General features: G+C 35.6%; 2 protein-coding genes across 2 annotated transcripts; one reads left to right on the top strand and one right to left on the bottom strand.

Moving 5' to 3' along the window:
- Positions 1-3,391: 3,391 nt before the first annotated feature.
- On the bottom strand, positions 3,392-5,413 carry LOC111808882 (uncharacterized). The gene is made up of 4 exons (XM_023695111.2): positions 5,255-5,413; positions 4,734-5,161; positions 3,833-3,954; positions 3,392-3,734 (listed from the first exon to the last, which is right to left on the bottom strand). The coding sequence occupies exons 2-4, from the start codon at positions 5,142-5,144 to the stop codon at positions 3,584-3,586; spliced, it is 684 nt and encodes a 227-aa protein (XP_023550879.1). The 5' UTR covers positions 5,145-5,161; positions 5,255-5,413; the 3' UTR covers positions 3,392-3,583.
- Positions 5,414-10,339: 4,926 nt separating this feature from the next.
- On the top strand, positions 10,340-14,064 carry LOC111809141 (lysM domain-containing GPI-anchored protein 1). The gene is made up of 5 exons (XM_023695502.2): positions 10,340-11,359; positions 12,211-12,328; positions 12,415-12,576; positions 12,687-12,718; positions 13,526-14,064. Exons 1-5 carry the CDS (start codon positions 10,675-10,677, stop codon positions 13,831-13,833), a joined length of 1,305 nt encoding a protein of 434 aa, XP_023551270.2. The 5' UTR covers positions 10,340-10,674; the 3' UTR covers positions 13,834-14,064.
- The last annotated feature ends 17 nt before the right edge of the window (positions 14,065-14,081 follow it).

The raw sequence follows: 14,081 nt of genomic DNA, 5'->3' as shown, positions 1-14,081 counted from the left end.
AACTTCAACTCCTCCTCTGCTTTCATGTCAAAAGAAAGGATGAGATTTTTCTTCCACTGGAAACTTCTTCGTTTCTGGCTTTTTTCTTAAGCTCCCCCAACTAATAATATGTCTACATAGTTTAGGGTACTCAAATAGTCCAAAGCAAGCTCAAAAGCTTTACCAAAAGTTGGTATAAAGCCAAATGGCTTGTCGTGTGCCAAAATGATTAGACGGCATTTTGACTCGCGGTTAGAATAAATCTTGATTCAAGTTTACATTTTTAAATCTACTTTTCGTGGTACAAAAGAATAGATTATTGAGACTTAGCTTTGAATAATATATATTGAATACATGGATTTGTTATTGAATCATTATATGGTACAAAAAGTAGATTATGTGAGTTTGAATTCATGTAGTGTGTGGGATTTATAAATTCTGATTTGAGATAATTATATTCATATATCAAATGGTGAGAAACCCATTCGCTCAGGCTCTCCTCCACTTAAACTCGGCTGCTTCTTTGCAGCAAGGTCATCCTTCCCATAAGGACTTGCGTTGTGTTCAACTTGGCACTTGGCTGGCGCTTGTATTGTCTTGACCCCTGACTTCTTTGCTTGCAACCATTGACACTATTCTTTTACTGTGATTGACTTTTTGAAAGGTACTCACTTGGTCACCTTCTAGTGTTAGAACCACAAAAACTTAATATTTTAAGTATGAACTCTCGTAATTTTGCTTTAGTTTCCTTTAAAAACTTCATCTATTCACTTATATATCATAAAATTTCTTATTTTCTAACTGAGGTAGAACTTTGGTTAAATTTCCAACCGTCCTCTTGAACAAAATTACTGAGCCTCCCATGTCATCATTTGTACCTTTTTCTTGACTCCCTCCCTAAAGTTCTGCTGGTGTAGTTAAGTTTGAGACACCACTCGTATACCCTTTGTTAAGGACAATAAAACTTCAATATTTTTATATTGATACAATGATGCAAGTATCAATCTTCTGAACTCTTAAAAAATCTTAAACTAAAAGAAACTCCCAACATACTGGTCATATAAATTTAAAAAAAAAACTCAGTACTTCTAAAACCCAACTATGCCAAAGTATGCAGTTACTCCTAAATTCCCATCAACCAAACATAAATTACATCAATTTAGGTTTTCGTAACTGGTTGCTTTAGTTTTAATCCAAACACAAGCTGTACAAACTTCTAACCATTACCAAGATCATGGTTGAAGGCACCTACACCAAACTCCAAAGTAGCTGATTGAAGCCGACTAAAAGCTCTTGAATCTCGATTATAATAAGTGTAGGAAAAACTTGTGGGTGGCTCACTAGTTGTTGCAAGGCTGTGCTGATCCACTCAACTGGGCGTTAGAGGCATTCGGAGAAGCGCATTCGTGGGATGAAAGCGAGAAAAAAGATGGTAATACGATAAAAAATAATTATGGGAACAAATGAATGAGGAAAGGAGGATGCAAATGTGGGCTGGCTATTAAAAAAAAAGTATAGATATCTGCCCATTAAAAGGCTTGAAAAAGCAAAAGGAAAGAGAAAGTAATGGGCACATCCACATGGGAAGTGTGAGCGAGAGAGAGAGAAAGGCGCTGTTTCTAAGTAAGGTTGGGCAGGTAAGTGTCATCATCAGTAACCATGATGGGAATAGGTATCTTATAGTGTTATTGTATGGTTCAGTTTGGTGGACCGTTTGATTTCTTTCTTCCAAGCTCCAGTCCATTCCCTACTACTCTTTGGAGATCTAGTTTCAAGGATCAAACCATTTTTGCGCTGAAAACAGAGATGTTTAAAGAAAAAGGTTGACGGGTCCAAATATGTGTTTATTGAAGTCTCAATAATAGTCACATGCATCGTCTGTTATCTGAATCTGCCCTTGAAAGCTGAGTTTGTCCTCCATTGGTTATGATTCTACTGAGATTGAATCAAATCATACTTAAAATCTCTAGGGTGGTGAATCTCTGTACTTGGACGCACAGGTTCGAACCTTTTCTCTTCGGTTGGTTAATGATTATTACTAGTTGATTATTATTGTTAAGCTCATGAGTCCAAACCTAATTGGACCCATTAGGCCCGCACGTACCTAAGGGAGAAAGGGTGGCCTTGGGAGGGAGCCCACAAAGGTAGAGTCAAGAAGCTCGACTGACTATACCCAAAAGGAAAATTAGATCCCAAGCAAGCCTATAGGTCGAGCTGAAGCTACAGGCAACTCCCCCGTTGCCCCTTGGTATAGTCATTAGGATCGTGGAAGGAATAGAATAAATATGACAATTCATTCCCTGTTTAAAGGTAAGTAACAGGAGTGTGTTGAGCAATGTAGGTGCGAAAATCTCTCTTTTGCAGGGCTACTCGAACCACTCGGACTAGAACATCCATTTGACCTCCGAGATTAGACTTGTTCATCCCGATCAAATCTTGGCATTTAACAGTGAGGACTCAACCAATTAATTCTATTTGCCATGAAATATCTGTTTACTTCAAATTTATACTATATGTTCAAAGTTTTTTCTCCCTATTAAGTTTGGTTTTTGCATATATATACCTCAAAAGAAAAGAAACCAAGCCTGCTATTAGGGTCCTGGCGCTGCCCATTAGGGCCCAAGTTCTAGTGAAATGGGGTGGGTAGTGAAGGGTAGTTCTGAATTGGAACAATGGTAGTGAAGCTTAGCTCTGAAGTGGACCAAAAACATTAAGAACAGGCCCAAAGGGAGCTCAAATTCACCTCTTCCAAGATTGAGACCCATAAATGTTCCTCACAATATAGTTTCAAAGCTAGTTTGAATTTTGTTTCCTCCTTTATTTGTACTAGAATGTAATTTTTGTGGAAGCTTAGCTAACGAAATTCAAAGAAGGAATTTTTTCCTGGCAAGTTCGGTCAAAATGAAAATTGGGTTGTGGAAAATTGGTTTGAACTTCGAAGGTTTAGCCTCTTTTTATCTTTCAAAGATGAATTTAATGCTCGCCAAGGCATTACCATGAGGACGTTGACTGCTTCATGCTCTTACACCATAAAGCATCCATCCCTCGTTGTATAGAAGAGCATAATTCATTTTAATTCAAATCCGTTAATAAAATAATGATTTCTAGACTAAAAGAAACATATTAGATGGGATGAAAGAGATTAAACTTTTATAGAAAAGTATACATTAAATTAATCATAGAGACTAATGAGAAATTGTTAAAAGTAGAGACGAAAGTGACATTATAGAAACATAGATTATTCTCATTTTCTAGTCCATTTCACTCTGCCCAAAACCCAATGCTTCTTAACTGAAGAAACAAAACATGATCGTCCAGAAGCATCGAATAAGGATCCAGTCAAAAAAGGAACACACAAGGGGAAAATGGTTACTAAGAGAGAAAGTTTAGGATCCAGAAGCACATGACAGACTTATTCTTGAAACTCATAGATTACTAAGAGAGAAAGTTGCAATTCCATTCGGTTAACGCTTAGGAGAATGGTAAGTTTGTTAGTGGATTATACAGATTACAGTAGTCTAGTCTGAAGGGTTATTATTAATTAGATTAATACAACTTACTTCCAAGGGGGTCAGGCTTGAGCTCTCTCTAACTTAAGCAGCAACTAAGCGAGGAGCCAGAAATTCTTCTGCCATCTGGTGTTGATTACATACCCACCCATGTCTCTGCTTTGCTTCCTAACTCCTATAGTCAAGCACTCGGCGTTGTTTATGCACTGTTCCACCAAATCGCCCGCCCCACCACTCCCACAAAAGCTGCACTCAGTTCATCAATCACATTTTAAGTTCAAAAACAAGATGGAAAGTCCATTAATACGAGTGGAAATTTGACTGTTAGGTTAGATTCGACCCACCAGCTGAAAAAGGATGATGGCCTTCTCTGTCCCAGAACCAGCACCGACACCTCCAGCTTCTTTACCTGGTTCATCACTGTGGCCAGCTTCGGTCCTTCTAACACCAGCACCTCCACCTCTACCTGAAGATTTCATATTAGAACCTTATATTACACAAGGGGAAAACACATTATGCAGCTTATACTCAGCTTTTACGGTTGAGGATTGTGGGGGAGGGAGTACAACATTGGTTAATTTAGGGACATATCTCCATTGGTATAAGGCCTTTTAGGGAAACCCATGTGAGCTTATGTTCAAAGTGTACAATATCATACCATTGTGGAGATCCGTGATTCTTAACCTGCTATCAAAGTTATGTCCTTAACTTAGACATGTCAATAGAATCCTTAAATGTCGAACAAATAAGTTGTGAGCTTTCAAGGGGTAGTCAGGTGTCGAACAAAAGGTGTACTTTGTTCGGGGACTCCAGAAAAAGAGTCGATCCTCGATTAAGAGGAGGCTGTTCAAGGACTAAATAGGCTTAAGGAAGGCTCGATAGTGTATTTTGTTCGAGGGAGGATTGTTGGGAGGGAGTCCAAAATTGGCTAATTAAAAGGAATAATCATAGGTTTATAAGTAAAAATACATCTCCATTGGTACGAAGATTTTTGGAGAAACCGAGAGAAAAGTTAGGAGAGCTTAGGCTCAAAGTGGACACTATCCTACAGAAAATCCGTCCTTGATCCCTAACATATACTCTAATTCCTTGGTTAAATTGGAAGTGGGATCTGTGTCAGACAGAGTGTGATAAGACATGCTTCCTCCCATTGCATAACTTTCAATCAGAAATCAAACCAAAAGCTTAGTAATCTTGACAAGATCTGAGAAGAAAAGAAGGGGGAGAATTGAATTCCGTTCTAACCTCAGGTCTAGAAGCCTTGCAGAGAGAACCAAGAGAGGTAGCACAAAAAGAGGAAGAAGAAGAAGAAGAAGAAGAAGAATCTGCAAAAGACGAAGTAGAATCGGTGATAACGTGAAGAAGAGTGAGAACATCGCCCTTGTTAGCGACATGAGTGAGCGCCCACATAGTTGCATGATTGGATTGCGAAGTCTGATCCACCACCACCATCACCCTCTTCTTTCTCGACATCCCACCATTGTCGATCCCATACATATTGTTAACACCACCCTCCATCTTCTGATTCCAACGCCACCCCTCACTGACACTCTCTTCACCTACGCTTCTCCTAAACTCCCCACCCCACCTCCTCGAAGCCGACCGAGACCCCTCCCTTTTACTTATCTGCCTCAGAAACGATTCCGTACTTGGCATTTTCTCGAACACCTCGTCTGCAACAAAACCAGACAGAAATCAGTAAGCTTAAATCTAGTAAATGGGTCATTAACATACGAAAATGGCAGAGAGAAGGAGAAAGACAATACGAAATTGATGGATGGGACTGGGGCTTATGATTTCAATTACTGGTTAAGTTAGGGGGGAGCGTGTGTGGAAAAGGAATGCCATAATTTGTATGTGTCTATAAAACAGAGGTTAAGAAGCGTCACGGGAAGAGATGGAAGGGAAACACAATCACTACTGTCTGCGTGTGATAATGAAAGGTAAAGGGATTCCCTCGCTTTCTCTGTTTTGGAAATATTTTATTTCTCTTTTGAACATTTCTTTTGGATCCTTTCTCCAGAATCTGCAATCTGAAGTGGGTAAAGTACGGTCAGATCAATATCAATATTATTTCTGACAACACTCCTCTAAATTGGATTTATGATGCTATTCTCTGCCCACTAGCTTAGCTTAGCTTGTTTTTTTATTTTTTATTTCGAAAATTAAAACTTGATATTGCACTATTTTCTTTTCTATATTAAATAATTTCGAATTACTCATTTTAAAATAAATTCCAAAAAATGTATAGTAAAAATAAAATAATATTTAAAGTATATATTATTTAAGTATTATGTCTAAATATTCTTTATTTATGATTTGATTTACCGTATATTTATTTTATTTTCAACATTCAATTATTTTATATTTTCTTCATGTATATACATTAGTTGTTAGCTTGTATGTTATTTAAGTTTTTGAATATTCTTCATGTGTACACATTAGTTGTTAGCTTGTATCTTATTTAAGTTTTTGAATATCAATGAGAATACACACGATGTACATAGGGTGAAGCGGAGACTGAGAAAACCTTCTCTATCCTCTTCTCATTATTTACTTAGTTTTAATCTCTAACCCCCGTCTAACTAATAGTGAAAAATTTATCCGTACTTCCTCCCTTATTTCCTATTGAAACGAGAATTCTTCATCTTTGTAACGGTTCAAGCTCATTTCTAGAAAAAATTGTCCTCTTTAGGCTTTCACTTATGGGTTTTCCTCAAGGTTTTAAAACGCATATGTTAGAGAGAGATTTCTACACCCTAATGTGGGATCTCACTATAGATGTTTACCGGGGACTTTACAGGTTAAATAGATATCTCTACCTCTGATTTAAACGTATCAAGTCATCTGTAAAAAAAACGAACAATATTTGGGTAAATTACTTTGCCCATATAGTAAAAAACACTAAAAAAAAAATAATTTAAGAAATGAAATAATGAAAGTTTTATACTCAAAAAAATTATAGTTACACGACTACGACCATGTTTAAGTGTATAAAAATTAGATGCATATGAATATTAATGTAAGTAATTTCCTTAAAAGATAGGTAATCCGGGCTCGAGTAATATTCATAAATTAATAATTATGTTTAATTTTAAAAATATTGTAGCCATGCAAATTTAATTGGTTGTTGTTTGCCATGAAATTTTACTACTTTAACATATGATGTCAACGTCAAAGAATTCATTACGGTATACGAAAAAGAAAAAGAAATGCAACCTCCAACTAATTAATAGGAAACAATGTCAATATCAAAGATGTCTTTTACAGTATACCAAAATAATAATTAATAATAAATAAATAAATAAAATAAACATTTTTTCTTTTGGTGCCTGAAATATCAATATTATTCTCTCTTTTGGAAAAAATGGGCATAATAATTTAATATTGCTTATTTTACGGATAGGATCTGATAATTGTTATTATTTAATGTAAATAATTTATTTTATTTTATTTTCAGATTCTAACGTTATTATTTATTATATGCCAAATGGACCAGATTTGACACGTGGCTGTGTGGCCCAGCGAAATCATTTTGGAGGATAAAATGGTATTTTCCATAGAAAATAGATTAAATTATTGGACAGAGTTATTGAATTAAGGATCTGGAGGGACACGGTGGCTTATAACATTATACAATACAATCAAATCTAATCTAAATTAATTTCTAAGATTTTAAAATATTGTATCTTTTTTTATATTTCAAATTATAATTACAATAAACTTTCCATTTGAATTTATAAAATTATTCAACATGATTCTTAACTTTTGTTTTAAATTTGTTTTTATATTTAACATTATCCTATACTTACTAATTTTCAAATTTTAAAAAATCAAAAGAAATATAATATTGTTTAAAATATTAAAGGGCCCTAATTAAATGTAATAAAATAGTATATTTAAGCCAAATATTTAATTCTCTACCGCAACGAAAATTAAAATATTTATAAAATTGTTCTTTTTTTAGTATCATTTTAAATAGAAAATAAAAGGGAAAAAGTGGGGCCGGGGAGATGAAGCCGGTGGGGCCCTTTTCGCCGATTGGGAATTTCGTGGATCTCAAATCAGAACTCGTACTTCTCTGTTTTCTCCTAATAATTGCTCCCGGGTTGCCCGCTGCCCCCTTGCCCTTGCCCTTCTCTCTTAATTCCACGTCATATTTTTCCACATTTTATCCCTTTTCCACGTCATATTTACCAATTTAGTTTTTTTTATTACGATTAAAAAAAAAAAAAACGTCGGTTTAATAATTATTTTATTTTTTGTTTTCTCATAATAAATTTATATCTATAAAGTTAATTTTCAAAATATAAAAAAAATAGAATAGTTATCAAATTTAGTTAATTTCTGTAAATTTATTAAGTTTCACTTAATTTTTGTGTGATTTTTTAATAAACTAATTACAAATGATCAATAACAATTATAAATTTAAATTGATGCATTAAATTATTAGTTTTAAGTTTATATATTTAAAACTATTTTTGTAATCTTTAATTTTATATAAATATGTGTTTCATTTTAAAACAAACTTATTAACTCGTTTTAACATTTTAATTTCATTATTTACTGTTAATAGAAAAAGATTTACCTATTATAATTAAAATTTACTATTTTCTATGGTATTTAGCTTATAGTAAAAAATATTTTGTACTCTGTTTTAAATTTATTTATAAATTTCATTAATATTTTTCAAAATTTTTAAAAAATTTCACGTAGAAAAAATAATATTTGAAATTTTATAAAAATAAGAAAAAAAAAAAAAAGGGGCGTAGTAAGTGTTGAGAGAGGGAGGGCAATAATTATAAATCAATATCGTCACGTTAGGTGGGCCGTACAGTGTGTGGGCATGGGAAATTGGTCCCCTAAACATATTTATTTTATTTTATATATTTTTATTTATTTATTATTTAATTTTTTTTTACTTCACGGTAAAAAAGTAAATTGAGAGTAGAGACAAATTAGCGTTCCGCACCGTCTTTTCTGTTTGTATCTGCCGGCTACTGTCCACTGTACTCTCCACTCAAATACATATTCTCTCCCGAATAAATTAATAAATTATTTTGTAACTTTTTAATTTGTTTAAATTTAAAATTTTAATAATACTTTTAAATTTTACAAAAAGTTTAATAAGATATTAAATGTAAAACATACCCACTTTATTTAAAAAAATATTTGTAAATTTTTAATAGTTTTAAGAAATATATTTAAACATTAATTTTTTTTAATAATATCCTTTAATTTTAAATAAAAAAAATTAAAAATATATTTATTGTAATAAGATGGATATAAAATTTTAAAAGTAGCATCAACCACCTTTACTTTTATATAAAAAAAAGAGTTTGGAAAAGCTTTTACGGTCAAATGCACGGATGAAAATTGTCTATTTTAGAAAAATGGCATTTATTTTAAAAAATTCACGAGTATTTTTTATTTTTTTAAAAAATTTAAAAGTATTTTTAAAATTTTTTTAAAAAGTTTTAAATGATTTTGAAAACTTAAGAATATATTTTTGAAATAAAATATTAATTATTTCCTTCCAAAATTAACACTATTTTATTTATTTATTTAGCCATTTATTTATTTGAAAGTCCATATATTTTTATTTATTTAGCCATTTATTTATTTTCATAAAAATAAATAAATTAAAAATAAAATATTCCCGATGATTCTATTTCGCTTCATATCTCGGAGGTAGTTAGTTGGGCCCAAGTAATGGGCCTTCCCTTTCCAAAAGGGCCGTTTTGTGGCCCAACAACTTTATGGGCTTTATTTAGTGCTAGTCCATGTAGCCTACCCATCACACAATTCTATCCGGTCCGGTTTTTTAAAATTAAAAAACGGCCCATTTCCATCCTGATAACTAAATGACCAAACAAATGGTTAAAATTACAAATCTGTACCTTATTGATTAATCTAAACATTATAATTATACGAATTAGTGACTATGTTATATATCGATTACCAATTAAAGTATGATTCCCGTACTTGAAATTTAAATTTAGTTTCTAATTAGTTCATAAATTTTAGAAATTTGAAACGTTATTTATTTTTTAAAATATAAATTTTAGATACTAATATTTTTATATTTTAATTATCTTATTAGGATTAATTGGTTATTTATTTCTTTAGTATAATAAATATGGAATTAATCATTAAAATGTTGAGCTAAAAAATTTATATTAATGATATTTATAAACTAATAGTAACACGAATTTATTTAATTTTTTTACCAATATCCTCCCAAGTTAACATTTTATTGACAATGACCTAAAAGTGACACGTGGGCGTTTTTTATTCAGCCAACACAGCATGAAATTTATAATAATGGAGAGGATTGTATGCTTGATTTTGCTGACTCAGCAATTTACCGGTGTCAAACCCACCAGCTCTACCACCACCTGCATCTATAATTCCCAAGTCAATATTTTTATTATAATATTTGAAAAGGTGATATTCCACCAATAAACGAGCGCGTTGTACATACGTGCAATCAAGGAGCGTAAGCTCCACATCATACGAACGTCAATTAAATCAGCTAATTAAAATAAATAAATAGAAATGTTTTTTCCCTCAACGGCGCCTGGATTGAAATCCTCCTCGGGCCCACTTAAGATGCCAATGCCACCACCATACTCGCAAAAAGCAAAAAGCAAAAAAGCCGAAATTCCCAAAATATCCTCACAGTAAAAAGTAACACAAGATTCAAAAAGCCTCAAACGTCGTCGTTTGAGTGCTGCAAAAAAGCGGGAATTTTGAGCTTTCCAAGGGTAAAGTAGTCCAAAGAAAAAACTCATTGATCGAGATTCTGGGCTGTGTCTGTACTGTCTATGCAACATATTTGTCTGCTTGCCTTCACCAAAGCGTTTTCTTTTCCTCTGTTCTTAATCTTTTCTCTCCAAAACCCTTCGAAAAAATCCCTATATTCTTCAAATTTTAGTTGAAATTGTGAACCCCAAAAGCCCTCTGAAGAATCTCTCAAAAGCCTTCATTATCCGAAGTGAAGAACCCCACTTGCCTCAAATTCCATGTTCATCTCTGTTTAATCGTTGAGTAAAGGAAAAAGCTACAAAAAACCCCATCATTTTGATATCTGATTCGAAGAACAGTGCAAAAAAAACCCAAATTTTCCTCTGCTATACTCTGTTTTGTTCTTAGAGAAGATCGACAAAGAACAAAGCTTGCAGAAATGGCAGATCAGGTGCCGGCTACTGCTTGCAGAGCTCTGAATTTGTCTTTGTTTGTTGTTTTAGCCTTGATTTTGGCCAATGTAGCTCTTGTTTGCGCTAAATCAACTATAGAGCCATGTTCGAACTCCGATTCTTGCAATGCCCTGCTTGGCTACACTCTCTACACTGACCTCAAGGTTTCTGAAGTCGCTTCGCTCTTTCAAGTCGACCCCATTTTGATACTCACCGCCAACGCCATAGATGTTTCATACCCAGATGTTGAAAATCATATTCTCCCTTCGCAGTTGTTCGTCAAAATCCCCATTTCTTGTTCATGCGTTGATGGGATTCGTAAATCGGTTTCGACTCGGTACAAGACTCGCCCATCTGACACTCTCTCGTCGATTGCTGATTCCATCTATGCTGGTTTGGTCTCGTCCGACCAGATTCGGGAGGCTAATTCCATTTCGGACCCCTCTGTTCTTGATGTTGGACAGACCCTTGTCGTGCCGCTTCCTTGTACTTGCTTTAATGGGACAGACAATTCGTTGCCTGCTATTTACTTGTCTTACGTTGTTCAATCCGATGATACTTTAGCTGGGATTGCGTTCAGATATTCGACCACTATCACTGACTTGATGGATGTTAATGCCATGGGCAACCCAGCGATCAAAGCTGGGGATATTTTGGCTGTCCCCTTGCCAGGTAAATTTTCTGTCTAATTGGGACATTTATGTGCTAATTTTGGGAGTTATCATCAATTTATAAGTAGTAAGGAATACAACTGACTATAAGGCCTTTTGGGGAAACCAAAAGCAGAACTACGAGAGCTTAGGCTCAAAGTGGACAATATCATGCCATTGTGTTGAGTCGTGATTCCTAATATGTTATCAGAGTCATGCCCTTAACTTAGTCATGTCAATAGAATCCTCAAATGTCGAATAAAGAAGTTGTGAGCCTCGAAGGTGTAGTCAAAAGTGACTCAAGTGTCGAACAAAGGATGTACTTTGTTCAAGGACTCCAGAGAAGGAGTTGAGCCTTGATTAAGGGGAGACTGTACGAGGGCTCCATAGGCCTTAGGGGAAGTTCTATAGTATACTTTGTTTGAGGACTCCAGAGAAGGAGTCGAGTCTCGATTAAGGGGAGGCTGTTCGAAGGCTCTATAGGCCTCAGGAGAGGTTCTATAGTGTACTTTGTTCGAGGGGAGGATTGTTGGGAGGGAGTCCCACATTGGCCAATTTGGAGAATGATCATGGGTTTAAAAATAAGGAATACATCTCCATTGGTACGAGACTTTCTGGAGAAATCAAAAGTAAAGCCACGAGAGCTTATGCTCAACGTAGACAATATCATATCATTGTGGAGGTCTGTGATTCCTAACCATTTAGGTTGAATGTTCAATGTTTTGTTGGAATCTTTAGTTGATTTGCTGCACAATTTCGTTGTTAAAGGAAATGAATTGATGAATGTGCTATGTTGTGTCATAAGGAAGACTTATTGATTCATAACTTATTGTGTCTGAAGCTGTGGGGATGTTTATTGCTTCTTCTTTACAGCGTGTGCCTCCAAGTTTCCTGGATATGCCTCCGACTTCGGTTTGATCGTGCCGAATGGGAGCTACGCCATTACGGCTAGTCATTGTGTTCAATGTAGCTGTGGACCGGGGAACCTCAAGTAATTGAGCAGCTTTGTTCTTGAATTGATATGGTTTTATGATTGTTGATGGTTTTCATTTGCTTAATTGTTTGTTTTTGAAACAGTATGTACTGCATGCCTGCGCCCTTCGCCGTTTCTTGTTCGAGTATGCAATGTCGAAACAGCAATCTAATGCTTGGGAACTTCACTGCACAGCAGAGTAGTGCAGGTTGCAATGTTACGTCTTGTAGCTATGGCGGGTTTGTTAATGGCACGATATTGACGACGTATGTCTCTTTTCTTCTCGTTTGTTTTAAGCGTTTCGATGATGTTGGTGCCATTGTTGTTCGTTTTGTCGAAACAGTCGTTTTGATCGATCTTTGTTCATGTTTCACAGGCTGTCTTCGAGTTTACAGCCTCGATGCCCAGGTAATTGTTCTTTTCGTTTTGGCTTAACCTTCAAGCTCAGAAAGCTTACTTTTAGATTGTTTGGCTTGGTGGGTTCGTCTAAATGTTGGAGATTGTGAGTTTTACTGAAAAAAGAAAGCCAAAAGTGGACAATATCTGTTAGCGGTGGGTTCGAGCGGTTACAAATGGTATCAGAGTGAGGCACCGAGCAGTGTGCCAACGAGGACGCTGGGCCTCCAAGGGGGTGGATTGTGAGATCCATCCTCGTTCCCTATAAGAGTGTGGAAACCTCTCCCTAGCATACATGTTCTAAAAACCTTAAGAAAAATCCCGAAAGGGAAAGTCTAAAGAGGACAATATATGCTACCAGTGCTGTTGGGCCGGTATCAAAGCTAGGCACCGAACGGTGTGCTAGCAAAGACGCTGGGCCTCCAGGAGGGATTGTGAGATCTCACATCGGTTGGAGAGGGGAACAAAACATTCCTTATAAGGATGTGAAAACCTCTCCCTAGTAGACGCGTTCTAAAAACTTTGAGGGAAAGTCTAAAAGAGGACAATATTTGCTAGCAGTGGGGTTGGACAAATGGTATTAGAGCCAGGCACCGAGCAGTGTGCCAATGAAGACATTGGGCCTCTAAGGGGGATGAATTGTGATATCCCACCTCGGTTGGAAAGGGGAATGAAACATTCTTTATAAGGGTGTGAAAACTTGTCCCCAGTAGACGCGTTCTAAAAACCTTGAGGGGAAGTCCAAGAGGGAAAACTCAAAGAGGACAATATATGTAGCGTTAATACTAGTTAAATGCAAACTATATCATGCTTTTTCAGGGCCACAGCAATTTCCCCCAGTTAAAGCCCCACCAACCACAGTAACCAGAGATTCAAATTTTCCTCCAGCTCCAGCTCCTCAATTTGATGGCTCACCTGCACCGGGGTCGGGATCGGGATCGGGATCGATCCCATCAACAACTAGTTCTCTCCCTGGATTCCCACCAGCCAGTGGCCCCGTTGGCAGTTCTTCTGGATTGAACCCGACTCCGTCCTCTGCCTCCTCGTTGATGAATCCATTTGCTAGTATTTCTGCTGCCATTCTGTTATTTATCATCGTCAACTTCTTAGCGTCATTTTCATTATAATTTTTTTCATGGCGGGCGACTTCACAGTCGGCTTGTATTATCGGGTGGTTTATATGTTTCGAGATTTTTCCCGTGTATGTTGACTGTATGTAACCGTTATTGTTCTTCGTTGTCGAGAACGACGTATGAGTTAAGTGAACTGTAGGTTTTTTGAGACCTTTTCTTTATTCTCTTGTAATTTGTACTCTTTTCTGTCTTAGAAGACTGCAATATTAGGTGATTATTGATTCATTTCCTACTTGCATGCA

This window comes from Cucurbita pepo, chromosome 13 (assembly GCF_057944985.1).
Source record: "Cucurbita pepo subsp. pepo isolate OVF chromosome 13, ASM5794498v1, whole genome shotgun sequence".
NCBI lineage: Eukaryota > Viridiplantae > Streptophyta > Magnoliopsida > Cucurbitales > Cucurbitaceae > Cucurbita > Cucurbita pepo.
The sequence above is the reverse complement of the archived record's forward strand: the minus strand, read 5'-3'. Positions and strand labels throughout refer to the sequence as shown.

Bases quoted from the DNA above. Each gene is read 5' to 3' on its own strand.
- LOC111808882 (XM_023695111.2), bottom strand. From the start codon at position 5,144: ATGCCAAGTACGGAATCGTTTCTGAGGCAGATAAGTAAAAGGGAGGGG. The intron at 3,955-4,733 runs GTTAGAACGGAA...TGAAATCTTCAG, and splicing joins GCAAGGCTTCTAGACCTGAG to GTAGAGGTGGAGGTGCTGGT. The intron at 3,735-3,832 runs GTGGGTCGAATC...AACTGAGTGCAG, and splicing joins CCATCATCCTTTTTCAGCTG to CTTTTGTGGGAGTGGTGGGG.
- LOC111809141 (XM_023695502.2), top strand. From the start codon at position 10,675: ATGGCAGATCAGGTGCCGGCTACTGCTTGCAGAGCTCTGAATTTGTCT. The intron at 11,360-12,210 runs GTAAATTTTCTG...TCTTCTTTACAG, and splicing joins TTTGGCTGTCCCCTTGCCAG to CGTGTGCCTCCAAGTTTCCT. The intron at 12,719-13,525 runs GTAATTGTTCTT...ATGCTTTTTCAG, and splicing joins TTTACAGCCTCGATGCCCAG to GGCCACAGCAATTTCCCCCA.